The sequence below is a fragment of the Genypterus blacodes genome, unplaced genomic scaffold (genome assembly GCF_046128005.1).
Source record: "Genypterus blacodes isolate CSIRO-AG114 ecotype Tasmania unplaced genomic scaffold, CSIRO-AGI_Gbla_v1 ptg000070l_1, whole genome shotgun sequence".
Classification (NCBI taxonomy): domain Eukaryota; kingdom Metazoa; phylum Chordata; class Actinopteri; order Ophidiiformes; family Ophidiidae; genus Genypterus; species Genypterus blacodes.
The window spans coordinates 3,336,582-3,364,562 of record NW_027466880.1 but is presented as its reverse complement, the minus strand read 5'-3'; the positions used below and the strand labels follow the sequence as shown (position 1 = coordinate 3,364,562).

At 42.0% G+C, this 27,981-nt stretch overlaps 1 protein-coding gene across 1 annotated transcript in view; it reads left to right on the top strand.

Annotated features, from left to right (window-relative positions):
- The window catches only part of suclg2 (succinate-CoA ligase GDP-forming subunit beta), an 81,917-nt gene that overhangs the window by 15,284 nt on the left and 38,652 nt on the right, over positions 1-27,981 (top strand). Inside the window, exons 2-7 of the mRNA XM_076156650.1 lie at positions 1,598-1,739; positions 19,660-19,759; positions 20,796-20,886; positions 25,444-25,596; positions 26,289-26,378; positions 27,511-27,607. Of these exons, the coding sequence (XP_076012765.1) occupies positions 1,598-1,739; positions 19,660-19,759; positions 20,796-20,886; positions 25,444-25,596; positions 26,289-26,378; positions 27,511-27,607 (673 nt within the window). The remainder of the gene's footprint in view (positions 1-1,597; positions 1,740-19,659; positions 19,760-20,795; positions 20,887-25,443; positions 25,597-26,288; positions 26,379-27,510; positions 27,608-27,981) is intronic.

The window sequence follows — 27,981 nt, the reverse complement described above, 5'->3', positions numbered from 1 at the left end:
GATGTCTGGTATCTACACTGTTTTATTTCTGTTCTTTAAATATTCTTCATTCATTTATTATCTATGCTGTCTTTTCATTTAGAATGGAATTATCTTGTTAAATGAAAGACATGCAAACATGATAGAAAGTGAAAAGGAATAGTTTCTGCTGAATATTTCCCTGTAGTACTAAATATGCACACGTGAGCACAGGGTTATCAGTTCTTTTCACAGATTTATTCATCATCATAATACATCATGAGAATATATACACAGAACTAATATGAATCTACACAGAAATACCGTCTCGATCAAAGTACACAGTATTTGGAACATCTGATGCTAGGTAATTGACAGGATGACAGGATCAAGTGATCGTCTGGACAGTGTTTAGAATATAGGTGACCGCTTTCACCACCTTGTCTCTGCAAGTACTCCAGGCTGGGTGAGGGCGCGCTCCAGCTCTGACACAACTCTTGTCAATAGTACAAGCTGCCTTGTAGTGAAAGTGTAAAAATCAGCAGTATTAATTATTCTTCCCCACTGTTACGCATGGAACCAAAGTGGAGCAGCTGGCTTCTTTTATAATGCCAATTCATGATCATGGCAAAGACTTAAACTGGATAATGAGAGGTGGCAGTTGGTGTGATGGGACTCTGTGCACCAATCAAAGGTTGTTAGTTTAATAATTCCAATTTACATTTTGCTAAACATTCTGTGATGGTAATGTGGAAACTGAAGTTATTACTTTCAAAATTCTTATAGACTTCATTGAATAATGTCTTGCCTTAGTATCCCAAGACTTCAATGTTATGTGCACAGGCTTGATCGTAAACAGGCTTCTGTGACTAACTAATGTCTGGTTTAGTCTTAATGGTCATGTTGGTTTGCAACCCAGGCTTATTTTATTATAATGTTAGTTTAATCTCTACTATGTGTTCGGTTGGGACATAGTGAAGCATCATTTACACGCACACTCATAATTTACCTTGGAATCTTTGTTTTGCCTTTACCTTAATGGCCTCTCTCACTTAAATGACTCCCAAAAGATGGTCCCTGTTAAAAAAAAAAAAAAATTAAACACACAGACATTCGCGCAAACATTCACACGTGCGCAGACGCGGCGCTTGTTTGTGCCGGTGCAGAGGGAGTCTAACTCTAACACAGCCTGTGTCTTTCCATCACATTAAAAAGCCAATTTCTTTTTAATAGCAACAACAGCTGGAGCTGACAGAGGCTGTGTCTGCTGATGGAGCAGACGGCTCCAGAGCACTCCTTCAGCTCGGGCCCGGCTGGCTCGCTCATTACAGAAAAAGCCATGCGAGATCAGGAGAGCGGGGAGAGGGGAGGAGGGAACACGAGAAAATATGTAGCCTGCATACTCTCAGGCAGGTGTTAGACATGTTTTGGTATTGTATAATGGGAAACGCAGGCGCAGCAGAGAGCGCAACACTTGGAGAGAAGCCAAGTTGGTGAGAAAAATAGTTATCGTTTCTAAATTATTCTTTTCACAGTTTTCCATTCTTGGATCCCTGGAGATGGTTGCTACAACACTATTAACTCTTCGGCGTGCGCGTCTCTCTTTTACTCATTTTCTCCATCCGTCCCTCCTCTCCAGTGCACCTGGTTAACTCCCAGGAGATGGCTGAATCTGCAGGAGTACCAAAGCAAGAAGCTGATGCAGGAGAGCGGCGTGGCTGTCCAGCGCTTCTACGTGGCTGACACGGCCTCCGAAGCCTTGGAAGCTGCAAAGAGACTCGGTAAGTGAAGCAGTCGCACACACACACGCAAACACACACAGATGGAACCGTCACGCTCACCTGCGTCCACTCCCTTGATGTGGCAGTGAAAGGATCATCCATCTATCCATCCGTTCTCCACCGCTTATCCAGGTCAGGGTCACAGAGGCAGGAGGCTAAGTAAGGTTCTTCTCTATAGGCTTTCATTTGAGCTCTTTATGGAGATTCCAAAGCATTCCCAGGCCTCAAGTGAATCACCATCTACCTTCCTCTTGTTGAATGTGACTGGATACCCTCCCCAGGGATGCTTCCAGGATGCATCCCGGTTACATGCCTGAGTCATTTCTGCTGAACTGACCACTCATTTTGGCCGCTTGTATCTATAATGTCAGGCTTCTGATCACAACCCAGAGTTCAGGCCCATAGGTGAGTACTACAAATTAGTGCCCACTTAATTGAGAACTTCACCTTCGGGCTCAGTTCTCTTTACCGCAACAATCTGACTCTTGTTAATGCAGATGCTGCAATCATCCACCAATCAATCTCACCCTTCATCCAACCCTCACTTGTAAACCAAAAGTGTCCATCTATCTATTGATCGATCTATTTCTATCTATCTATCTATCTATCTATCTATCTATCTATCTATCTATCTATCTATCTATCTATCTATCTATCTATCTATCTATCTATCTATCTATCATCTATCATCTATCGATCTATCTTACGTCTTTAGACAGCATCTGACTTCCCAACTGGATACATCGATCCACTGTTTAAATGTCCCTGTTTTTCTGAGTACCAAAACCCCAGATTTGGTGATGCTGAACCTCATCTCGTCACGCTCACCTGCAAACTACATCAAGTATATTTTGGAGGTCACAACTGGGAAAAGCCAATGAAATGATCAGCCTTGGAGGAAAACTTTTAGATGGAGATTTGTTATCTAGCATGATTTTAAAGTGAGCCTGCATTGTTATGTAAAATATCTCTATTGTGGACCTCAAACCTCGAGGTTCTGCAGACATGATTGGCTGATTCAGTCCTTGGTCAGATTTCATTGACACACAGCGAGGCACAGCCGGTAATCACACGTTCTATATTTATACCTTTTTCACTACTGGTGAGATGGACTGGTGGCGCTGTAATGAGTCGGACTCATAATTTAGAGTGTCAATCGTGTAATTGTCGTGCCTGACACTGTGAAACTTTACACTCACCTCTCCTAAATCATGCTCGTGTTTGCTTTTGGTCCTGGTAAAGGATGTTAAAATGACTGTGGCTAATCAGGGCTGGAGTTCTATCACATTTGATTGTGTCATTATGGTGTTTGCGTATTTGTGGATACCCCATGTTTAATGAGCTCTGTGTTCATGCCTGATCTGTTTTTGGCAGTCAACTGCACTAGTTTGCTTGTACAGCTGAACATGTTAATTTCCTTATATTTCGCTTGTTTTTGTTTTGTTTTCTTGATTGCCTCTTCACTGTTTTTGAAGTGAAGTTTTTATTTTACTCACTTCGTTGTTCTACATAAGCACACTGACCTGCATGCATAAAGAGGGATTCACACACCTGCACATGCACCCACACAGAGGCACTTGCACCCTTGCGTTCCCTTCCTTCCCTGCCCTTCCTTGTTCTACTTTCCTCCCACACACTCAACTGCCCAACACGTATACTTACACACTCAGCTTTATATTTTATTCAGTGTCCTCTCCAACTACAGCGGCAGCTTTGTGATAGTGCATCCGGGTTGGTTGTCAGCCAGCAAGGTGCCACTTTCGCTGCTGCCTTTGGGCTCCACTGCTATGCCTGGGGCTCTGCTTTCAGTTGCCCTGGTTACAATGCAGACAAAGATAAACTGAATAGGAAGAAGAGGATATATATTATCCTGACATTGCTTGGTAGGGGCAGAAATGGATAGACGAAAAGCTTGGGTGAGAGGAGCTTAACAAGACCCAGGCCAGACTCAAGGGACAGAGGATTTGTGCCGTTATTTTAGATTCTAATTAGTTGGATAGTGTTTGTCCATATTTACTATGGGACCGGGGAGGGGGGGCGGGGGGCCACACACTCAAGCTCCTTCAGACAAGTATGTGGTTTCAGTCCGTTTCCTCACCTAATGTATATTTCAAAAGCTCAGAAGTGGAGAACATTCACATCAGCGTGAGTTGCTTTGCCTTCTAGGAATGTGTGCGTTGTGTTAGCAGTGTTGCATTAACATGAGGCCTAATTCAACCGCAGCTGTGCACATTTACATGAACTGTGCTAGTAAACACACAGCTTAATTGGAGGCATGAGCTACTGCTGGTTTGCAGCCCCAGTGGAAATTTGTTTTATTCTTAGTAAATTCCCACGCAGCTGAAATGGCCAGATCTCAAGTTTATTTATATAGCGCCAAATCACAACAGAATTTTTCTTCAAGGTACTTTACATCCAAAGCATTTAAAGACACCCAACATTCCCCCATGAGCAGCCACTTGGCAACAGTGGCAAGTAAAAACTCCCCTTCTCAATATAATCTCAATATGTCTCCATAAATGACAATGAACATGCGGTGAGGACAAGAAGCGTTTCCTCAGTTTGCTGAGGGTAATACAAGAGGGGGTTAAGAAACACGAGCACATGCTGAAAACACAGATGAACTACATGTTTATTTTTAGGGTTGCTGGACAGCTTTGGGTGGAATTGTTTGTCAATGTCTAACAAGCTATGTGGGCGTAGATCTGAGCTAGATATTGGAAGCATTGAAGAGATGGCGAGAGGACGACGGTTCCTCGGCTCAGAGAAGCGGGCTAATTGTCTTGAAGGCTCAACACAGACCAGGCTGGAACAGCGCTCCGATTGATGCTGAAGAAGACCCTAATAAGACACTCAGCAGATTGCACTTCCACTTTTAGATCTGCGACTTGCAGCAGAAGAGGCCGTTCCCGGTTGTGGGATAAGAGGCACTGTTAGTTTGGGAGCACATAGACAGGTACTCTGTTTTAATAGCCTCGCTCGAATTGCTCTGCCGTCAGAGTAATTAATTAAAAGCTTGATTAAAACATCAAGACAAATGTCGATTAAAAGTCATGGAAGATCAATTGAAACAGTTATTTTTTTTAGGTTTTTCAGGTCAGTGTAACAGAGATGGCATCCAGCCAGTCAATTATTTCTGTCTGCGGCATCTCAAACTCTTAAAACCAATATACGATTCTCTTTTCAATAAGCCGGAGGCCATAAATGAATGAAAAATCTGAACAAATACGTGGAAAAGGCGTTAACTGGTCCACTAGGGCATGAACTAGGCTGTTTTTAATCTGCCACAGCACTGCATCTATTTAAGCAGCTACGCACACTTCATTAGTTCAAGATGCACACTCTGTGTTTCACACTTGTACATCTGCACGGCTCACTCACACACGATGTTAAGTTACACGAACGCACAAATGTCTTGGAGGCCGATGAGTCACCTCTCTTCTTTTGGGAGAAGAGAGGGCTTTGATGGCACCACATGATGGTGCTCTGTGTCGTGGCATCATTCTAAACAGCGTGCGTGCGCGTGTGTGTAAGGGTTTGTGGTGACTGAGGCAAATGCAAATGGATTTTTGCCTGCTGTGGATATCCAGCTGTGAGCCCTTGGTTCCCTGCATACACAGTAGAACAAACCACTGAGGCGTGACCACACACACACACACACACACACACACACACACACGCACACACGCACACACGCACACACACACACACACACACACGCACACACGCACACACACACACACACACACACGCACACACAGATGAATGGCATGTGTTGGGTAAACTTGCTTGTAGACACACACACACAACTTTGCACTCCTCTACTAAAATTCTCCTCTCTGCCACACTCACTTAACCACAAAGTGAGTAAGTTGACAGTTCAATTGCATCTAAGCTAGTGTTCCACTCTTCATGTACAGTACTCTCCAAAAGTGGACACAAATTGATTGAATCTGTTGCCGGTAAGGACAAATAACTTCAAAGGTCTTTTGTCAAGAGTCTTAAAAAAACAACATACAACCTGACACCCCCTAACTTGAATGACGACTCATGGGGCTTAGCTGCTCGTTTACGTCGTGGCAGATGTGGTGACTCTTAAGCAGCGATGACTCGTGGGACGCTCGTTGATTTCTGTGGCCTCATAGTGGGTGAGCGTTCGCACAGAGGCTTCCGAAAATTCCAAAGGTTTTGTAATTTGCCCTCCACTGGGACCCCAACTCCAGCTGTCTGTTGAAAACTAATGACCCATTAGCCCTGGTCTCATACACTGTGTGTGTGTGTGTGTGTGTGTGTGTGTGTGTGTGTGTGTGTGTGTGTGTGTGTGTGTGTGTGTGTGTGTGTGTGTGTGTGTGTGTGTGTGTGTGTGTGTGTGTGTGTGTGTGTGTGTGTGTGTGTGTGTGTGTGTGTGTGTGTGTGAGAGAATTTGAAAAATGAACTTGGAACGTTAAAAATATGTATTTTTAATGTCTGTGTTTAACCGAGGTAAGAGGTTAAGCGGCTGTAATTTTTCAGCAGAGGAAACAAAAGCTCAAGTGTACAGCGTATTTAGCTACTTTGTCTAACCAGATTGTACCCACAACCCTCTTTGATTGCTGCTCACCAAAATGATAACAGATAATTAAAAGTGCACAGCGATCTTGGGTGATTCTAATGTGGCACGCGACTCCCACAATTCTTTGCAGCTTAATGTCTGAAGGTGTTACTGGTTGGGAAATGGAGCAAGAATCTCTCCTGGCTTAATTCTGTCTTGGTGAATCACCCGAGATGTTTTTTTTTGTCTCACACATTATTCTAATAACTTCATCTTTGAAAACCTTGTGAGTCATCTGTATTTTCTAGGAATCTCTTCTTTATCAGATTCACTCCTTGCACTGTCTAAATGCATAAATGCTAAGGATATACAGCACTACTGAATGGATTGGGAAGGCTGCATTTCCTTAGATTTCATATATGTACCAGAGTTTTTTGAAAAGAACCCTTTTGCTATCTTGCGGTATGGAGATATTGCAGTCCATTAATGAATATAGATTTCATGTTTGCGTTCCAAGCAGATATGCTCACACACATTCACACCAATGCACACGCACACATACCTGCTCCCTGCCACAGCCCACAAGAGTGTGATTATACAGTCTACTTTGCGTATCGCCACCCGCTTGACAGATGCATCTGTTGAGTAAATCTTGATGGATTTTCAGCCTGAATTCTAAATCAAAACCATATTTTCTCGCCCCGTCTTCGCTGCGAGAGCCCTTCGTGTCTGCCAGGCCTCCTGCCTCCCCCAACAATCATTCATTGACAAAGACGCCACGGACAAAAACATTGGACTCATATCTTCACCACATGCTGAACCTGTGTGATAAATGGGACTGCTCTCTGTGTGAGTGTGTGTGTCCCTCTTTTATGTTATTTCACTTCCTGAAGGTGTCCTAATTTCTGTGGTTCTACATTCTAATGCAACATTGATTAACTACCTCAAAGTCAAATAATGTTGGTTGGAATCATATTAATTAATATCATTTGGTGATGAATATTCAGGGTAAACATCACTTTTTATGCATGGCGGTGAAATCTCATGTGTGCTTATTAAAGGTACGGTGTGATCTTTTGCCTTGAGTAATATTTATACATCTCGACTTTAAGTCTTTGATGAGGCAGGTGTGTGTCTGTTTGGTATGTTTATGTTTGTGCTATCCGTCATGCTTTATGTGAAAAAGGGGGAAAGAATGGCATCTAGAATACGTTATTTATATAAAACATGAATGTTTTCCAGGAAGAAGAAAGGCTTTTGTTTTGCCCACAGGTAATCTGTGTAGTCTAGCCAGTGAGGCTTACACTGAGCCACAAATGATGTGTGAATAAATGGATCTGGAGGCCAAGGACACGTTTGTCATGTCCATCTTGAAATGATTGTTTTCAATCTGCTCGTTCAGTCGTCTTCTGTTCGAGACACCTCGTAGCCTTTCTTTGCCTCTGGCTGACCACCTGAAATTGTGACAAATCTCACTGCAAACCAAAAGTTAGAACCTTTCCAAACAATACGGACAAAAAGGTGTTGGCTTTGGTGTTACAGGTGGAGCTCAGCACTGTGGGTCAGTTTCACTTACACGGGTAACATCTAGGGGAAATGCAAAGTGATTTGATGAAAATACTGTGTATGCTGTGGCTATACTGTAGAAATGCAGTCTGTGATCCCCTACAGCACATACATTTATCAACATTTGATGCACTGTTCTACTATGATAGGATTCAACATTCTTCACACATCTTAATCTTTTGGGTTTAGACTAGCTTGCTAATTAAAAATCACATTTCATTATCTCATCATATTTTATTTCAGGCTAATTGGCCTCTTCCATATCTCTTATGCCAGTGATGGGAAACTAAGGATCTGGCAGAGAGAGTTACTTGTATTACTGTATTGATTTTTGCAGAATTTCTGACTAAATGTTATTTAGATGATGTGGTTGCGGTTTTGTAACAGTGTAGTCACGTCTCTCCATCTTGCATCCTTGTGTTGCTTTCTATCAGTTCATACTTGTATCTCATACCATGGGCACATACACGTGAAATGTGTTGAAACAAGATGTGTTGAAACAAGATGAAGAAGAGGACGGAAAAAGGATTTAATATTCATCTTTGAACCAAATTTTTCTTCGAGTTCTTTGTCTTCACATGTGGCGTTCTAAGGCAGCTGTCTGGTCAGGCATTAAACATGCAAGCAGACACATGGATGTGTGTAGGTTCAACTCGCAGTTCCTCTTTATTTACACAATTACTCCATGATGGAATGGGCAGCTCTGAGTGCTGGCTACAGGAGAGGGGGAATGTGGCTCCCTCCTGCTGGGCAGTAATGTCCATTTCCACTCAAGTTAATATGAGAGAGAGAGCAATGCACTAAAACGCACTTTCCTATTTCATTTCTATTTCACCTCCTTTCCACACACACACACACATGCATGATTTTCAAGGTTAGGTTGAAAGCTTTTGTTTTGTTTCTTTCTGTGCAAATTCTAGCTGCTTTCATCCATACCAACTGTGTAGCAGTAAGTAGTAAATTGTGTCCATAGTTACTTGGCATATTATCCCAGAACATGTAGTTTGTCAGTTTGTGAGAGCTAAAGACAATCATTAAAGTACAATATTCTTCATCTCTTATCTCTTAACGCTGGAACCACAGAGAACAATATGGTGTAGCACCCATGCTCGCGCTCGGCGTGCCCTCAACATTTCTGCTGGCGACGTCGTTGGTTCTGCTTCCTCTGGCAGGGTGTGGAGGAGCATTTACACCTCTGAGTAGGCATGGAGCTGGCGTGTGAGACCATATGCTTCGCCACCAACCCCAACACGCTGCCTCGCCTGGGCCATCTGTCACGGAATGCTCCTCGCCACCACTGGCAACACCACAAGCCGTTCCGCGAGCTTTGTCATCCAAGCACGGCGTTCGCGTCTCGCCTCAGTCTTCCCTCCTGTCACCTCATCCCAACTGGCCCGTTTTGCTACACGCCATATTTCCAAATGACCGCCACTGCCATGCTGTTTCAGTTTATTTGGTCGCGTCTGCTTTTGTCTTAATGAGCTGTTTACATACTGGAGGATGGAGGAGAATTAAAATGTGTCGGCGTGTGATGTATGTGAAAGTATGCAAGCTATTGTGGGTGGAGGCGCATTTTGCAGATGTTGTGTTTACAGCTGTTTCATTACACAAACCAACTTGTTTCGGTGCATTGAATCCACAGTCTAGTGAAAATATTACTTATTAAATTGTTTTTTGATCAACAGAAGTTACCATCATCTTTCATAAGATTGTTTTCAACCCATGTACAGAATGTGTGAATTCTAACAAATAGGGTAGTGGGTTTTACAGTTTGGGTTCGTCTGTAATTACACATCTCATTTTCTAGCCTAAATGAAAAGTTAGATTTGATGAAGTCAACAAGACCAGAAATAGCTTAATTTGATGTGCAAAAATCCCTGTCTACAGGAATGGATTGAAAATGCTTTTTCGCGCTGTAACTTTGTCAGATGCAGAGTGTAACAGAATCAGTTGTTGATCAAATAAACAGAAGAAGCCTCTCTATATGTGACGGCTCTTGACAGGAGAGCTGGACTTCAAAGGTTTCTCTCTGACAGCAGAACTGACTGCTTGTCTGACTGCTTGATTTTGAGGCATCAGATTTGCTGCGTTCCACAGCAGATAATGTATATCTGCAATTGTAAGCTATAGGCTTCTGTACTGATGGAAAGTTTGTAGGAAATTGCTAATATGCTGTTGGACACAAAGCCTGAGCGATTGAGCGGATTTGCTCTCCATAGATGCATCTTCATATAACAGAGTGTGATTGTGCAACTGGTCTGCCAATTTCTTTTAGTGGTCTGGTGTTGGTGATGTCATGACAATTGATGTCATAGCATATCATAAAATGCAGATACAATACACTCTGCTGAGATGTGGTCAGGCTTCTTCATCGCCATAAATTGTTGTTGCTGTGCTGGAGGGGCTGATGTCAATTGGTCACAGTTCACTAGCTACTAAGTGGAGTCAATTAACTCACAACAACAAACACTAACACGCTGTACATCACCAAAGCTGACATTGACTGATGGACATTGTTGGGGATTTTGAGAAATGGCAACGGTGAATTCTTAGATACTGTTATATCTTCATTTTCCTTTGCTGAAATAAGAGAAATGCCTCTCTACCTCTGCGCTTTTGCTCTTTTCCTTGATTCAAGAAGCGCACTGTAGTAGGACTATATTGCAACTTTATTTTTGGAGCAATCACAAATTATTATCGCTCACATTTCAGAGGCTCTCTGTGTGACCTCATTGCAGTGCTCTAACACTTGTTCTGGGGTTATTGTTCAGTGATTATTTCGCTAATGTCAGCCCTAGATTGCATGTTTTATTTATTAGGGACTGTTCCACGCTTCACTGAGCATTGTCCGTAAGAACGAATGCAGCGATGCACGGCTTATTACTTAGCATATCCGGCTTTATCTGCATTCCCGCCAATTTTAATCCGTTTTTTAACATACCTAGTGTCTTGTTTAAAGCTTGGGCCCATTCTCATCACATTCTATACTCACTCTCTGTTTGTGTGTGGCTCCTACTTTGTGTGTCTTATCCAGTGTAATTTAAGTATATTAAGCCTAGCATTTTCATAGTGTGGAATGAAAAAAAATGGAAGTCCCAGCATTAGTGCTCTCATGTGAGCCGGATTCCTTGATAACCAGGGTCAGATACATCTGTTGTACCCTCAAACATGCTTTTATCATGGAACATGGCGGGACCACGGCAGAAATGCCACCACTCGTCATTCAGACTCCTCCCCCTTAGGAACGCACACGAACACGTCAAGTGCCTTTTGAGACGACTTTCATCTTTCCCCTTCAAAAAATGAGACAGACTCTGTGGTGAAAAGGGCTGACGGTGCCAGTTAGGGCCAAGTAGTGTTGGCTCCACCAAGGTCTTTGTCTGAAGCGGTGGGTGATAAAACAATCCACTTGAATCACTGTGCCTTTGTGCGAGCATGTACATCACCTGGATCCCATGTTGTGTCCTCTTAGTGGAGTGTACAAAGGGAGCTGAAGCAGCTGCTCATCTTGTAGGGGGGAGCTCGTCTTACCATTGGCACTTGAGCTTCAAAAAGATTAGAATAGATATTATGGTGGTTGTTCTGTGAGGCTAAATGCTCATTCTTTAAGGATTTCTGAAATGAAGTCACAACACCCTGTTATTGCTGTTAATATTATTATTCCGTACCAGAAATACAATCTCCATCATTTGCTGTCCATCACGCCCAAAAAAGGTGAATAACTTTAACGTTTCCATTTTTCACATCTTTTCTCACTATCACATCTTCTTATCACAACTGGTAAGTATATTGTATTCAAGTATATAAATCTTCATTGATGCAACCCAGATAGAGTTAGGCTGGCAGCGGACATCAGCAAAATTCACTTTGTGATGTTGGAGAACAATGTAAAATGCCGGTGTACTTACTCACTATGTTTACGTACTTTGATCATACTTGGATCGAGACAATAAGTCTTGTTTTCTTTCCCCCAAATGTCATCGACACACCATAATACAATAGATGTCAGTAGACTTGAGCCTAATCTTCTCATACTCTGATTTTGCAACACGCCTATATATTTGGTGAAACACAGAATCCTATAAATTCTGTCTACGTTTGTGTCTTACTCACATTGTTGCCTGAATCGCAGAGTAGTATTGATTGCATGTAACTGTAGTGGATGTCTTGTCAATTTCAATGCATTCACTTTAAAAATTACTTTAAACTAGTGATTTGGTGAGTTACTGTACTGGTTGCTGACAATTGGAGCAGGCAATATCTATTCTATCAATCCATGTCAAATGTTTGATACATGAATGAAATGGTGTTGGCAATGACCTCGGCAAGTCATCACGCAGAACCAGTATGAATAAGCAAAGTGTATGGCCTTCACTGGATGGTAGCACAGTCAACATTTATATAACACAATTCTCAGGAGCCTACAGAAAACAAACACACCCACAAAAAGTTCAACGGCGAGAGACTAAAATAGTCTCAGATGATGAAAGTAGGATAAAAAAACTGAAATATTGTGAATACTGTGTGGAGTGCTTTTATAATGGTATGCTTATGGGCCCTATCTAGGCACAGCCTCTGAGAATTTAATAATGTCCTGTAATGGCTGTATAAGTACCTTCATTTGTACTTCCAGTGAGACACTTTGTTCTGTAGTTTTACAGCTCTGTGGCCGTTACTCTTGGGTGGTTTGTTGACCAACTTTCTCAGTAAACTATATGATGCAGTGTATTGGAATTCTCTTTGATACTAAAACCTCTGATCGTAGCGCGAATCCCTTCCGTGTACGCTGCTGCAGTTGCAGTCCGCCGTGGTTATCGGCATCAATGTGGTGATTCACAGATGCTGGCTGCTGAGCTTTCCATTGGCTTGAGTTGTGTTACAAATTGAGAAATGGCTGATTCTCATTATAGCCCAAGTATTTGATCTGCGTAAAATGAGGATGGGCAGATTTCCGGATATAATGATTCCTCAAATTCCCAAGAGCTGCTTGACTGTTGAAAGTCTGCTCCATGTTTACTTCTTCAACTTCTTTCAACTAAAAGTGTCCCTGTTTTCTACAAAACTTTTCATGAAAACATGGCTAGTGTTTCCACTTCTATTGTAATATGCAGTAGTGTTTTGCGACGATTGTCCTTGTTTGTGTAATGCCCCCTATAGGATTGTGTTTCACCAGCTTCATGTTACATTTCCTGTCTCTTCATCAATGGTTGTGATTACATTAAAAAACAGCAGGGTGAATGATTCGCTATCTACATCGTTGGAGTTATATGATCATTTACACCTCTGTCCTATATGGCCCCTTGTACACATTGGTATTCAAGGCTTATACATTTGCTTTTTTTGCTTGTCCGTGTGTAGGAGATTGAGGGTGATACAGTAGGTGACATGAATCCTGCGGTTGGTACATTCTCAGTAATTTGTGTCCTTCTTTCAACCGTTTCTTGCAAATGTGCCGTTTGATCGAAGAGTTTCTCCAGCATTGTGGAATTGGCTGCTGCAACTTTTACATTACTGCTCATTCTGCTGATTCGTGTGCATTGAGTACTTTGACTATTATGGTCAAAGTGTATATACACGTATTGGACTGATTGGCTTATGCAGACTAATAAAAGATATTTACCTTACACATTTACAATCATTTACCATGCTGCTGCTGTATGTGTGCCAGAGTTTAAAGCAAGTATTATGTTAATAACCTCTAGGTAAATGAGTTAGGGTTAATTTAGATGGCCATAAGCTGGTAATGCCTAGTCAAAACAACATAGCTCTTTCCTCTGCATTCTGCCAACACGCAGTGACCTTACTCTCTTCTTTGGTCTCACTCCTTCTCCTCCCCTTTTCCACCAACTCCCTCATTTCTTCCACAATGCTTTGTTCTGTTCTTTCTTTCTATTCACTCTTATTATTCTAATATCCTCACTCGACAGCTGCCTGCCACCTCCTCTAACACAAATGGTGCTACAGAACCACATTTTTGTAAATTAGGTTGGTCACATTGTCGGGAGAATAATTGAGTGTCGAGGGTTTTACGCAGTACCGCTACCACGCCGCTACTTGCAGAGCTCCTGCTCATGGGCACGTCGGCACTTGACCCTTCATAGGTCTGACCTGTCTCACAAGTGAGGATAGGAAGGGGCTAGTTTTACCATCATCAACCCACCCTTCTATTTTCATTCAGTGCAGTCAAAATAATAACACACATTACTCAGTCCTCATCGAGGACCTTTTGCAATCACATCCATTTGTTGCCACTTGGGCCTGGCAATTTATAAGAAGAGCCATGCATCTGAGATTGTCTTAACAGCTGTAAGTCGGCTTTGCGGAGTAAAGCAGCCTGTCTCTCAAAATGCTGATTCCTATAAGCAGCTTAGTGCTTTCACCTCCTCATTACACATCCTAACCTATTCATGTTATGGGTGAGACATGGAATTATCCCTCATCCCGTCTATCATGTTAGGATGATACCAATGTGCCCAGTAGAGTTGTACATGACACCCATTATTTTCTGCAATGCAGTGTTAGTTTAGTGGTGGGAGCTGGATATGATTTTGTTTGTATATCAACTATGGGTGAATTGTCATTGCAGTGCTTTGCTTGTGCAATCCTCCAAGCTGTAGACGTGTTTTTTTTACTCATTAGTGGCCACAGTAGATGTCATTAACTCATACACCTTACATACACATCTGGTATTGTTCGTGTTAAATTAATGAAATCAACTCAGCAGCTAATATTTGAGTAGACTTGCAATCAGTCCTTTGAAACATTTGTTATGGACTATCTAACCAGAGTTTGTATCTATCTTACCTTATAATTGTTTGAGGATGTGGCTCGATACACGTGAATGCTTTTGCTGATGCTTCATTCCGAGACAAATGTGAATACGTGTACATTACATTACATTACGATCATTTGGCAGACGCTTTTATCCAAAGCGACTTACATTACAGTCACCTCTTTTACACATTACATTTACCACCCTTCGCAGAGGGGGGAGCAATTGAGGGTTCGGTGCCTTGCTCAGGGGCACCTCGGCAGGGACTCGAACCGGCGACCCTCCGGTTCCCAAGCGGAAGCTCTACCCACTGAGCTACTGCATGTTCATTTAATATCTGTCATTCTGCAACACCATTATCGTTACTGTTAGCTCTCTGGTTGGTCATAGACGGGAGCCCAAGGCCATCACATGATGTCATTTAGAAGTGTCTTCTATGTCTGAAAGCCAGGTGGACTTGTCCTCTAATGAGGGCTCAGCCATCATGCAAGAGGTGACTGGAGGAGGTGACACACTGAGGTGCTGCTGCCAATCCAGTAATCTCCTACACCGGATAGCATTGAGATGGCATCATTAAAGTGAAAGATGGACAGAGGGACAGTTGGCTTAACCAGCGACGAGACGGTGAAATGTTAATGATAAATTGAGGTGAAGCAAATCAAAGAGGTCAAATTGTTAGGTTTGATGGAAGACTCTCTTTTGACGCTTTTGCCAGGTCTTTTTGTTTGGACCTTTCTTGTAGAAATCCCAACATTTGGTTTTGCAGATATGCTGGTACATAGAAGGCTTTTTAATGCTTTACTAGGATTTATCAGTATTTCGTTGACTCTTCAGCCTCAGCCGAGCAGGCCGACATATTTTGCTTTAAGAATTCTGAGGCCATTATATGTCAAGGTAGGAAAAAACCTGCAAAGGATTTTTTATTTTTTCTATCCTTCGCTTTGGTTCCCTTCCATCATTGCATGAATAGAAAGCAGTTTTCTGTCTGACCTTTTTCTATTTGTGTTGGAATTGGAAATTGTAAAAAGTTTATGGAAAGCTGAATTTGTCCAAGATAACATCACTGTGGTCTACAGCTGTGGCTATAAGGCACCATCACACAAGTCTTAAAATGAGACGAGACCTCTTCCATTCAGTTGTCTGACAGCACCACAAGGTAATATTGTATAACATTTAATATATTATTTAATGTCTTGGTCTGGCTGCTGCATTGTTCTTAAACAAGATTACTGATTGTATACATCTACATGGGTCAATAAACATTAAGTATTCAGTTTGATGCTTATACAACTTATACAGTTGTGCAGCACTTGGTTGGTTGGTGGTTATTTATGTACAAGGTTACGATTAAGGTGAGGTCAGGGTTCATAATTCCGAGTGTCAGTGAAGCATGTTCACATTTAAAGCTGTTCCAAAAGTAATTAGTTTAATTTAATGTTATCATATTGATAACATCATTAAACTTGTGCTGTTCAAAATTGATGCAAATTGAAGCATTGTTGCTCTCTTAGTTTTATTTAAGCAAAAGAATTGCTCTGAATTAAGTTTAATTTATTGTTACATTTAATTTCTGGTACTTAGAAGTGACAATTCTAAGTCATTGAAATGATAATTAGAATTCGAATGACACTTTAGATTAGGTCTGGCCCTCACACATTTCTGGGACGTGTCTTCTTCCTCCTCTAATGCTCCACTAGACTTATTCATCCACCAAATGTACACATTGTGGATATGTGGCAGTAATGTAAGCATTAACTAAGGCTGAGGTACACAATATGCATTACTCCTACATAAACAATTCTCCAAATGATTATTTAGGACTCGCGTAACAAGAGTATTCAAATGCTCATGCTAGATGTTAATGGTTGATGGTCTTCATTCCATTTATTCCATTTATCCCAAGGAAGGCCCTGGCTCTTTACAGTTTTGAATTGCAGCTTTGTGCGTTTGTTTGTTTTCTTCTCTCTCCCAAGAGTTTGATTAGTCTTCTCCATTTAACCGCCACATTACTTTCATTACAGCACACATGCACACAAGGGAGCGTAGCCCTGATCTTTTTCCCCCGCCTGTAAACGGTAGCCACATCGTATGTGGATTGGCACACAGCCTACCTCTGTTCCATTCCAGCCAGCTTCCCCCTCATGGCATAGCCTCAACTACTTAATTAAATATCAGACCAAAGCTAACTCTGCTGCTGTGGAAGAGGAGGAGAAAGATGAAGAGGGGCATAGAAAAAACCCAAACAAGTGCGGCGTATGAACGAGGGTGAGTGACACTGATTGCAGAAGTAACGCTGTCTCATCCAGCTGCCGTCACTGGCAAAGAGACTGAGAGTTGATTTGCACTCATTAGTAGGAAATGAGTAAGGCCCGAGGATGATGACCATGTTACTCCGATTACATGTGATGTAATTGGAGATGTTGCAAACCCCTGTGTCCCCAAGACATGGAGATGTAGAGGGGATGAATCTTACCCTGCATCTACATGTTTACATCAGCTCCGTATGTATGATAGAAATGGAAAAGGCGAAGATGCCATTGAAGTTTCTGCATTACTTTTTTCTAAGTAGCGTGATTGTTACACGTTTTAAAATAGTTTGTTACAGTCATATCAACTAAAGCATGTCTGATGTGCAGATCAATCGGTAATGAAAACACGCCTTCATGTCAAGCCTCTTGGGCAGAATGTAGAAGACTTAGCTTTCTGGCAGAACACAGTCAGTATGCGATTGATGTCAGCCTTCATTTGCATGACCTTTCAGTTTACAGATTTAATATTATGTTTTGTAATCTGAACACCACAAGCTCCAGCTCTCCAAGTATTCACGCACGCTATTCTATCCTTGTGTTCATTCCAGTGTCTGGTTTGAGCATTAAAGCACAATTTGTCACTGATGGAATGGTTTTGGTCTTGTTTGTCTTATTTGTTTTGTTTTATATCACAGCAGGATGTCTCAAAAAGTTACACACGGATTGAATTAGATAAACAAAACTGCAGCGTGATCCAGAGAAATGGAATTTTGGTGCTGGTCGGCCTGATGGTGTCGCCGTGTTAACCTCTTTTACGTTTTGGTCTGTAGCTTTTTATCTGTAAGTCATAAAACCAAAATTTAAAGATTTCTTTGGAGTATTTTTGTATATTCTATATATCCGAAAAAGTAACTTATGGAATGTCGAGATCAAACCGTCGTTAAGTTGTTATTTTCAATATTGCTTACTGTTGTATTGTAATTGTGGTCATAATTGGATTACTCTGCCTTGAAGGAGGTATGTGCCTTCAATTATTCAAGATCCTTTTCTGTCCTTTTCCCTGTTTCTTTCCGTCCTCTCCCCTCCCTCAGTCAATTCTCATTAGGATCCAACCTTTTGTCTGAGTGTTAGAGGCTATCATGGGTCTTCCACACTAGCAGATAATGGCTGTCATGCTCTGTACTACATGTTCCCTGTGATCCTTGAGGACATCATTACCCTCTGTGTGTTTTTTAAAGGACAGTGGTGTTCCGTAGAAGTTTGCCTGATTCCACAGAGGTTGGCCTTTCACTGCGAGAGTGAGACTTTAATATTTCTTTAATATTACATCTCCTCTTACTGTCGGGTCACATTACATCTGCTCTCTTTGTCTTCCATTTCGCAGTTTCCTCTTATCAGCGTGGCTCTTCTTCTACATCCATTTGATAATTGCTGATATTGCTGTATATCTTGTTGTGTGCTGCATAATAAGCAGGTTTGCTATCAATTACTGGTGCGGCAGGAATGAACACCTGCCTTGTTTTCACCCCATTACCCTACCTGGCACATTACATGCCTTTTAATATATGGAATATTGCTTTGCTTTGAAACCACGTCTCTTTTGAGTCCTTCTTAAGCATGTGAGTGACTTTGCTCTTCCCACCTCCCAAAACAAGGTATCGTTCTACTTTCTTTTGTCATTTCCTCTGTGCTGCCCTCCTCCATTGCATGTACCCGCAGGACCCTTTATCTTGCTTTGAACGCTTTTCTTTTTAATTTTGCACAGTAGCAGATTTTTATAGCATTTATTCATTTATTACTCCTCAAACCCCTCTGCACATGAGCACACCTTTAATCGTGCTCACTGTCTTCCCGACTTTGAGCTCTCCACCCTCCATAGAGAACATGCTTCACTAATACAGTGTTAGTTACATGCCACCCCGTTTTTAGGCCCGTTTTATTTCCCCTGCATCCTGTTTTTAGCGGCGCCAGTAACGGCAGCCATTTCTTTACCCTCTCTGGTATCACCTCCTCCACCCTGCCTGAGGAGCTACATCTCACCCAGTAGTGGGAGGAGCTCCTCTTACACCCAAGGTCAAGGAGTCTTTTTTAGCTGTGGGCTCGGTCGTTGTTCCCCCTCCAATCTCTCTACCTCCCACTTCCCGCCCTGATGGCATCCACCTGTCAATGGTGAACCCCCCATCTAGATAATAATAACCTAGACAGAGACTGTCTTCCATCAAGTGTCTTTGCTCCATTTGAATAGAGTAAGATTATGGGCAGGCAGCTGAGGGGGCCTCCACCTGAAGTGTGTGTGTGTGTGTGTGTGTGTGTGTGTGTGTGTGTGTGTGTGTGTGTGTGTGTGTGTGTGTGTGTGTGTGTGTGTGTGTGTGTGTGTGTGTGTGTGTGTGTGTGTGTGTGTGTGTGTGTGTGTGTGAAGCAAGAGCATGGAACATTTTTCAGAAGTTGTGCAAATTTCTCTTCTTTCACTGAGATTGTTGTAGTATGATCAGAAACACTAATAAAAGAAAAGCATAAACATATGCCTGCCACTGGGCTCTAAAGAGTTGAAGAATACAGATGGAGTAAGTCCTGAGCAACAATATAATTAGTAGTGCTCAGGGCAATTGTCCGTGTAGACGGGTGCTGAGCTCTTGAGTGTAAATCTTTTCGCTCACCTAATTTACTCCTTTCTTTTGCTCCCCTGCCTCTTCTCTATCAGGAGGACAGATAAGTGGCAAAACCCAAGGGGGATTTAAGGTGATTCATAATGGTACGTAATGGACCTCGTTTTTGTCTCTCTCTATCTCTCTGTCTTTCTAGATGCAAAGGAGATTGTGCTGAAAGCTCAAATTCTGGCTGGCGGCAGAGGGAAGGGTGTGTTTGACAGTGGCCTTAAAGGTGGAGTGCACTTAACCAAAGAGTAAGTATGACCAATGTTCATTTCACACTATGATTTTAATGTAAGAGGGAGATTCATGTAATTTTCACCTGCAGTAGTGACTTATAGAGTGAGGGTGGTCAATGAGTTTTCAAGGTCGCTTCCTAGACACAGACAGTCAAGACTGAGCTGCTGAGTTGTTTTTCTTTCCAGTTCCATGTTTTGACTATAACAACTATCTGGATTAAAGGGAATTTTTAGTTGGCAGATGTGTTATGCAACCCACGCTGACTTTTCCTTTCTCAAGTTGAGCCTTTTACTGCTGCTCAGATTTATTTTGTTCTAACATAACTTTTGGAAATGTGATGTGTGTAGTAATGATGACTCACTCCGAAATCTTCCCCATTTTTCAAAACACTAGAGGTTTTGGATGAACTCCCCTTTGTCTCCGGCACTACAGTACAGAAACTACTTATGCAGTTTCTATGCGGAGAAATGCTGTGCCATCTTTTTAGTAAAGGTACCTACCACCTACTGTCACCTTAAAGGCAAAAAGGTGATTTATGACAATTGTCCCAGATATGTATCATCGTCACCCTACTTCAGGATTCCGAGTGGCTGGAAAGTTTTTCAAAGTGAGATATGCTGAAGTTCATTGTCCCGAGACAGTGACAAGAGCGCACAGTTCACCTTACTCTCATCTATCAAAAGATGAGTACAACCGCTGGCTTCATTTGTATTCCCTCACAAAACCGGAGCAGGATTAGGGGAAGCATTCCCAGCGCACAGGATGCTTTTAAATAGGGAGAATGAGTAGAGGTTTGTTCAAAGTGATGTGGCTATGTTCGAGAGATTGGGCTTCTTTGTCGGAATATGTTGCATTAATGCTCAAAAAGAGCTACGGCTTGTTTCCTTTCAACTGAACAAAGCTCCGGAAAAAGATATAGTCAGATCCCTCTGCTTTCATTTTATATGTGTATGTTTTGTAGGGTTATATTTTCCCACCAGATTTCTTTTTTTTATTTCAGGCTGTTGTTAAGAAATTTATGACATTGAACTCATAACCTTTCTCCTCCAGCCCTGCAGTGGTCGGCGAACTGGCAAATAAGATGCTGGGTTTCAACCTGACTACTAAGCAGACACCCAAGGAAGGAGTGAAAGTGAAAACGGTGAGCAACCACCCAGAGCGGGAGAAAGAAGGATACACTTTCCTCTTTCCTCCTGTCCCCTGAAGTGATAATCCTTAACTCGACTTAAGTAAGAAATTTGACGCAAAGGTTATGAGGCATTTTTGTTATTTTCAAGTCACTCAACATGTTTTGTTCCTGGGAAAATGACACATGCAGTTGTCTGTCACATGATAACGTGATTGACTTGTAGTAATACATGAGGAAGTGTTGCAGATGCTTTGCCAGTTTGCAGACCACAATGCTATGGAAGAAAAGTTTTAAGCTTAAATATACATAAAGAGCTTGCTTAAATGCACGGTAAAGTCAGCGGATGTACCCGTACAAGTTTATTGTTGCTGCTGTCGACGAATGGCAGCAAGAATAAACATAACCCACCTCTTCACCTGATGGAAAAACCAAAAGTAGAAATAAAGCAAGGATTGCAAATCACCATTTGAACTGACACTGTTGAGTTTATATTAACTCTTTATCTTATATTTATATTTGGTTATTTGGTTCTAAGCTTGGCAGCCACAGATAATAATATTCATGTTGTTTTGTTTGGATACGTTTAGATTTACATTATGGGAGTTATTTGCCAAACTCTAAAAGATTTAAAAAAAAATGCAAAACTAAGGATTATCACTTTATGTTTGGTATATTTTTGCTACTGTTTGCATAAATAATACCTAGTTGTGTTGTTGTCCTGTTATGACTACGTGCCAGCATCAAATATAAAATATAAATATAAAGTTCACTGAACACATCTAGTAGCTCCTTGAAAAACACATTTGAAGAGATTAAGCCTTCCTAGTATGTAGCTTAGGTGTCTCTTCTTTTTCTCTATTCTTTTTGAGCTTTTTCCCTTAACCCCTCTGGTTCCCAGCCCTTCCACAGAGCTTAATTTAACTAACCTTTTTTACAGATAGAACCTGAAGCAACAGCCAAGTTCACAGGCTCTAATCTAAAACACCACATCTCAGAGGAAGATGGAAAAGCAAATTAAGCAAACGCCCATGCAATATACAAAGTCACCCAGACAATGCCTCTCATAGATGTGAGTCAGTTGTTAGTTGTCACACCAAATTTCCCAGCTAATTTGCTTCCCAAGAGCATCTGCAGTCACCTGTAAAACACAGAAATCTGAACGGATCAGGCCTGGGCCAGGAGGAAAGAGCAAAGTTGCAATGTCGTCAGAATCTGGCATGTCAGACAGCCAGAGCTAAGCTGTCAAACTGCCAATGGAGCTCACGTCAACCCTCGACTATCTCATACTAAACCGCAGAGCAGAAAATACCACAGAAAGGAGGCAGCACTTCTGCATCTGCTACATGGATTTGCTGTCAGGGTTCTGATAGAGCGATGAAGAGGCGAGATAAAGGAAGACGAGGCGGAGTGTGCAAGTGATGGATGTGGAAGAGGAGTATGGGAGGGAAAAAAAGTCGCCTGATGGAAGCAGGGTTGAGGGAAAACAAACAAACAAGCCGTCCGGTTTGGAATATGTTCAGATGGGCTAAAGGGCAGCAAGCTGACAACGGGGATCTTAAGACAAGAACTTTTGAATGACCGGAGAAAACAACATTTGGGCAGAGAGACTGGTCTGCTGTTTTGGACATGGAGAACAGGGAAGGATATCAATCTTCATTTACTGCCCGATACGGTGCGAGAACATATGGCCAGTGTGTCCAACCAAGTGTCCCGTCTCGAAAACCTGCAGCCCACCAACCACCAAAGAACTGATGGCTTCCTGTCAAGTATTTTATTTCACAACGAGCACCATTTGTCTTCTCCTTCTGCTTATCTGTCTCACTCTTAACTTAACTCCCAGCCTCTCTCTCATTCACAGCATGTGGTGTCTCCCAGCACATATATTATATAAAAGGGTTTTTTTATTTGCCATGTACCACTTTGTTCAGCCTACCTTTTATGGCATGCGTCCACAACCTGTTTTGGGCCACGGACCAGTTCCATGTAAGACAGTATTTTCACGGACCGACACTCAAGGGGTGCGGGGGATAAAAAAAATAAAAATGAAAAAAATGATGCGACTAGCATAAAAACAAATATAAAGTGCATAAAAAATTCAACTCATAATTAGGCTGAATTAGTGGGAGCCCTGAGCTTGTGTCTCTGCAACGAGCCGGTCCAATCGAGGGTTTAATGGGAGACAATGACACCCAAAGTGTGTTCCTTATGTCCTGTCTACTCAATCACTCTGTCACTGCAGAAAACCCTGCTTCACAAGGACCGGATGAAAATGGAAGCAGGGTTTTCAGTGCTTTTTTTGGCGGTCTCAGAATATTCTGCCTTGATTTTACGGCAGAGTTGTTGTCTGAAACTAACTTTTAAGGCCACCGTCATTTGCAATTTCCAGCAGTTGATCTTCAGGCACAGACGGGCTCGATTCAACGGGTTTATTCACATATGGGTCGCGGACCCATTCTTTCGCAGTTAGTTGGTCTGTTGTAGTTGGGAAGTACCGCTCGAACTCTTTTGAAAGCAAAGACAGGTGATCTTGCATCAGCTCGGAGAATGATGGCTCTTTAAAGAAGTTTGTTTTCCACTCATTTTTGCGAGTTTGTGGGCTCGTTTTTTTATGTAATGTATCATGTAATTGAGACAAGTAGAACACAAAAGCACAGATGAATGGTTCCGGTCATTTTTCAAAATAAAACTCAAATATTTTATTGTTTATCAGTTTTTCTGTGCGGCCCGGTGCCAAATGACCCATGTACCGCACAGGTCTGCGGACCGGTGGTTGGGGACCACTGATTTAAGGGATTTGTATTACACAAAACAGATTTCTCTTGCCCTTCTACACCAAAAGACCATAATCCTAGTCTGTAACTAGTCTACAATTGTTAATAAAATGATTTGCTTGACACCTCATATGTACGTCACTTTGGATACAAAAGTCTCCTACATGACTACATTTACATTGAATGTACATTTAATGAACATGTAATGTCCAATCTGGAAAAATCAATCCTATAACCCGCTTAGCACAACTTGCGACCTTGATAATTTGGCTAGTAAAGCCTATCATGTGAGCAGGTGGTTCAACAGCATTTTTCTGCAAGTGGAGTATTTAGATGGTTCCTTGAGAACAGCAGTGATTTTAGTGATGACCAATCAGAGGTGGCTCATTTGCATACTGGCGACACCCACTCGAAATTACGGACTGATGGGCTGGTAAAATCAGAATCAGAATCACTTTATTTGCCAATTAAGTTTGCACTTAAGAGGAATTTGCTGTGGTTCTGGGTGCAACGTGTAACATAGAAAAAGACAACAGAAGACAACATATAAAACAACATAAAACAACATGTACAAACAGCAGCTTGGTGAATACTTAAATTAAATTAAAAACACACTAAATTAAACTAAATTAAATAAGTTAACTAAATGAGTGCTGATGAATAAGGTGTTAAAAAGCGTGCAGGGGATTATTGAATAAATTAACTTAAGACTACTGTTAAATAAAGTCAATGTTCAGCGGTTTTTGTGGGGTCAGTGGAGGACCTGGGCCTTGTTGATGAGGGGAAGAAGCTGGATTTGTGGCGTGAGGTTTTGGTCCTGATGGACCTCAGCCTTCTGCCAGAGGGGAGGGTTAAAAACAGTTTGTGTCCAGGGTGGGAGGGGTCGGCCAGAATCTTGCCTGCCCGCTTCAGGGTCCGGGAGGCGTACAGGTCCTGGAGGGACGGCAGGTTGCAGCCGATCAGCTTCTCGGCACAGTGGATGATACGCTGCCTGCCCTTGTCCTTGGCAGTGGCTGCAGCGTACCAGACGGTGATGGAGGAGGTGGCAGAGTAGAAGCGTACCATCAATGTCTTTGGCAGGCTGAACTTCTTCAGCTGCCTCAGGAAGAACATCCTTTGCTGGGCTTTTTTGGTGAGGGAGCTGATGTTGAGCTCCCACTTGAGGTCCTGGGAGATGATGGTTCCCAGGAAACGAAAGGACTCCACAGTGTCAACTGGGGAGTCACACAGAGTGATGGGGGCAGGTGGGGCTGCGTTCAGTCGGAAATCCACGACCATCTCCTTTGTTTTCAGAGCATTAAGCTCCAGATTGTTACGCCTGCACCAATTTACCAGACGGTCAGTCTCCTGCCTGTAGGCAGACTCGTCCCCATCAGAGATGAGTCCAATGAGGGTGGTGTCGTCCGCAAACTTCAGGAGTTGGACTGACTGATGACTGGAGGTGCAGTCGTTTGTGTATAAGGAGAAGAGCAGAGGGGAAAGAACACAGCCTTGAGGGGAACCGGTGCTGATGGAGCGTGAGGCAGAGATGTGTTTCCCCAGCTTCACGTGCTGCTTCCTGTCAGTCCAACGCTGCTAAAGCTCAGTTTACGTAGGTTTTTACCTTCAACAACCATGACAAACTATTTAAACACCAAAGCAAACTTTAGTAATTTGCTAATATAGAGCAAAATATGGGTCCTTGATATGGAACTCTATTCACAGGCATAGATTATATATTAGTTGGCTCACTTAACTTTGTCATGAGTTCAAGTTGGCATTGTAGCTGACCCCGTTCTTCCATCTCCTCCTTGTCCAGGTGATGGTTGCTGAGGCCCTGGACATCACCAGGGAGACCTACTTTGCCATTTTGATGGACCGAGCCTGTAATGGTCCTGTCATGGTGGGAAGCCCACAGGGAGGTATGGATATCGAAGAAGTGGCCGACAAGAACCCTGAACTCATCTTCAAGGTATGATTCCTTTGTTCCTACTTGCCACGTGGGCATTAAATTGCAGAGGGTGTTGACGAAGACTTGCACATGTTGGCAGTAGATCCCTGCTCCTGTCACCTGTCCCAGATTTTGTCACCTTTTAATATACAGCATATAATTGGATACCAATTATGGAAATCGATCAACTATTCCCTAAAGGTGACATCTGATTGCAGCGATTTCTTGGTATTGCTAACAGATGTATTATTAAAGCCATACAGATGCTACTTTTGTCCGCATTTCTCATCAACAGCTCTACTCTGTGTTATTGTGATTCCCTATGTGCCAGCTGCGGTTTCTATCATTCATTATGTCCACCGGTGCTCGGTAGCTTTCACACAGCTGTGTCACAGGTGTAGCACACACACTTTTGACAGTACTCTTTTCATACATCCCCATTAAAATATGTTCTACACTAGTATAGCAAGGACTGGTTTCTACCATTTAATGACTGTTAGCAAACCTCTTCTACAAAAACACACATACAGAATGAATGCTTCCTGTTTGCCATCATGTTTGCCTCACTTTTTTTTCCCTTGATTCCCAGCAATTTGCTTGCATGGAATTGTGATGTCAATTTAAATTGAAAGCATCTGAACATTTAATTAGAGTCCAGCATCCTGCTCTCTCCTCACCGTTTGTCCCTCTCTTTTTCTCTTTGTCTCTCACAGGAAGTCATCGATATATTTGATGGGGTGCAAGATGACCAGGCACTGCGCATGGCGGCCAATTTGGGTTTCAAAGGCCCTCTGGAGAGACAGGTAATGGGGAACATGAAGCCCTCACAATTACAAGGCAGAGAGGAGGTAACACATACACACATAGCACAGTTTTCCATGACGCACAACCCCATACAAGGCTTAGAGCCCTGACATCACTGACAGTGCCATTCTTCAGTACAGCTTTTAGCAGTGTTTCTGTGAGTGAATCGTTTCGTAAGGACAGTGGCAAAAGCATTTTTACTGGGCAGATTTAGGCTTCATTACTTATTAAAATGAATTCAGAAAGAACACATTAAGTTCACATTTAGAATGCGTTTGTGTTATACATAGAGTTAATTTTGCAGCCATTTGTCTCTTGGCATTATATCACTAATTTGTTTTCCTTTCCAGAGGCACAGTGGCGTAAGTAATCAGATTAGTCTTAACACATAATAATGATAATTTGCTTCAGAGACGCTCTCGTTGCATCCTGTTTTATATAACCCTTTTTGCAGGATATTGAATTGATATTGATTTTTAAACGGCAAGCAGAGACAAAGTATATGATTCTATCTTGTGCTCACATGTACCTCCAATTTATAATGCCGTACAAACATGTTGTCATGTTTGCCAGTTTCCCTTAAGATACGTGTTTTTATAAATATTGATTCTGTGACAACATGAATCTGAAACAAGATATCAACTAACGCAGACAGAGTCTCCAGACGTGGGGGCTGCAATGAGACATTGCCTTGCGATTCCTTTTCAATGTGGGATTACTAATCTCTCTGGTGTTTGCTAGATTAGAGCTCTGATTAACTAGAGTTGTCATCATTTTGTCAAAAGCAAGCTTACCTGCTGAAAAAAGGCAAAATGAAAACATCAGCATTACCACTAACGTTACAACAAAGATTAATACATTGTCATTATTTTACGTTGTGTATTTTTTACTGTATGTATGTGGAATTTTAGTGATATATTTTTTCATTGTGCATATACTGTATACTATGTAAGCTTTGCTTTGGGTTGTCATAGTGACCTGTGCCACATGTCAAGTAATTATGAAATAAGTGCTAATTAAACTACCCCCACAATGTAAAGGAGGTGGAGGTGGAGGTGATTGTGGCCTCAGCAGGTCTGGCCACTCAGAGCTGAACTATCACATAATTACTGTTCTCTGTGGAACTTGCAGGCCGCAGATCAGATTAAGAGGCTCTATGAACTGTTCCTGAAAGTCGACGCAACTCAAGTTGAAGTCAATCCCCTCGGCGAGACTCCCGAAGGACAAGGTAGTGCACCTTGTGTCATAGAAAATGCCATCTGCCACTGTGTGTGCCCATTTGTGTCTGTGTTCTTTTTTAAATCCATGTCACGCTATGCTTGTGTGTGATAATTATTGTTCCAGTTCACTCCGAGTTCGTTTTTCTCTATGTCGTGGAAATTTAAAAATTCTTGCTCATAAATTTCTGACTGTGCTCTTGTCGTGAAAAATGTATTTATCTCAGTTAATTGAAATAAAATGTTTCCCCCTCTGTGTTCACAAACATTACTGATTATAGTAATGTTTATGAATTTCATCACAGATAATAATTAATTTTGTTTTTGTCATCCTTTGCCGTTTGTCCCTATTTTAAGTCCTGACAATTAATATTACAGCGATAGC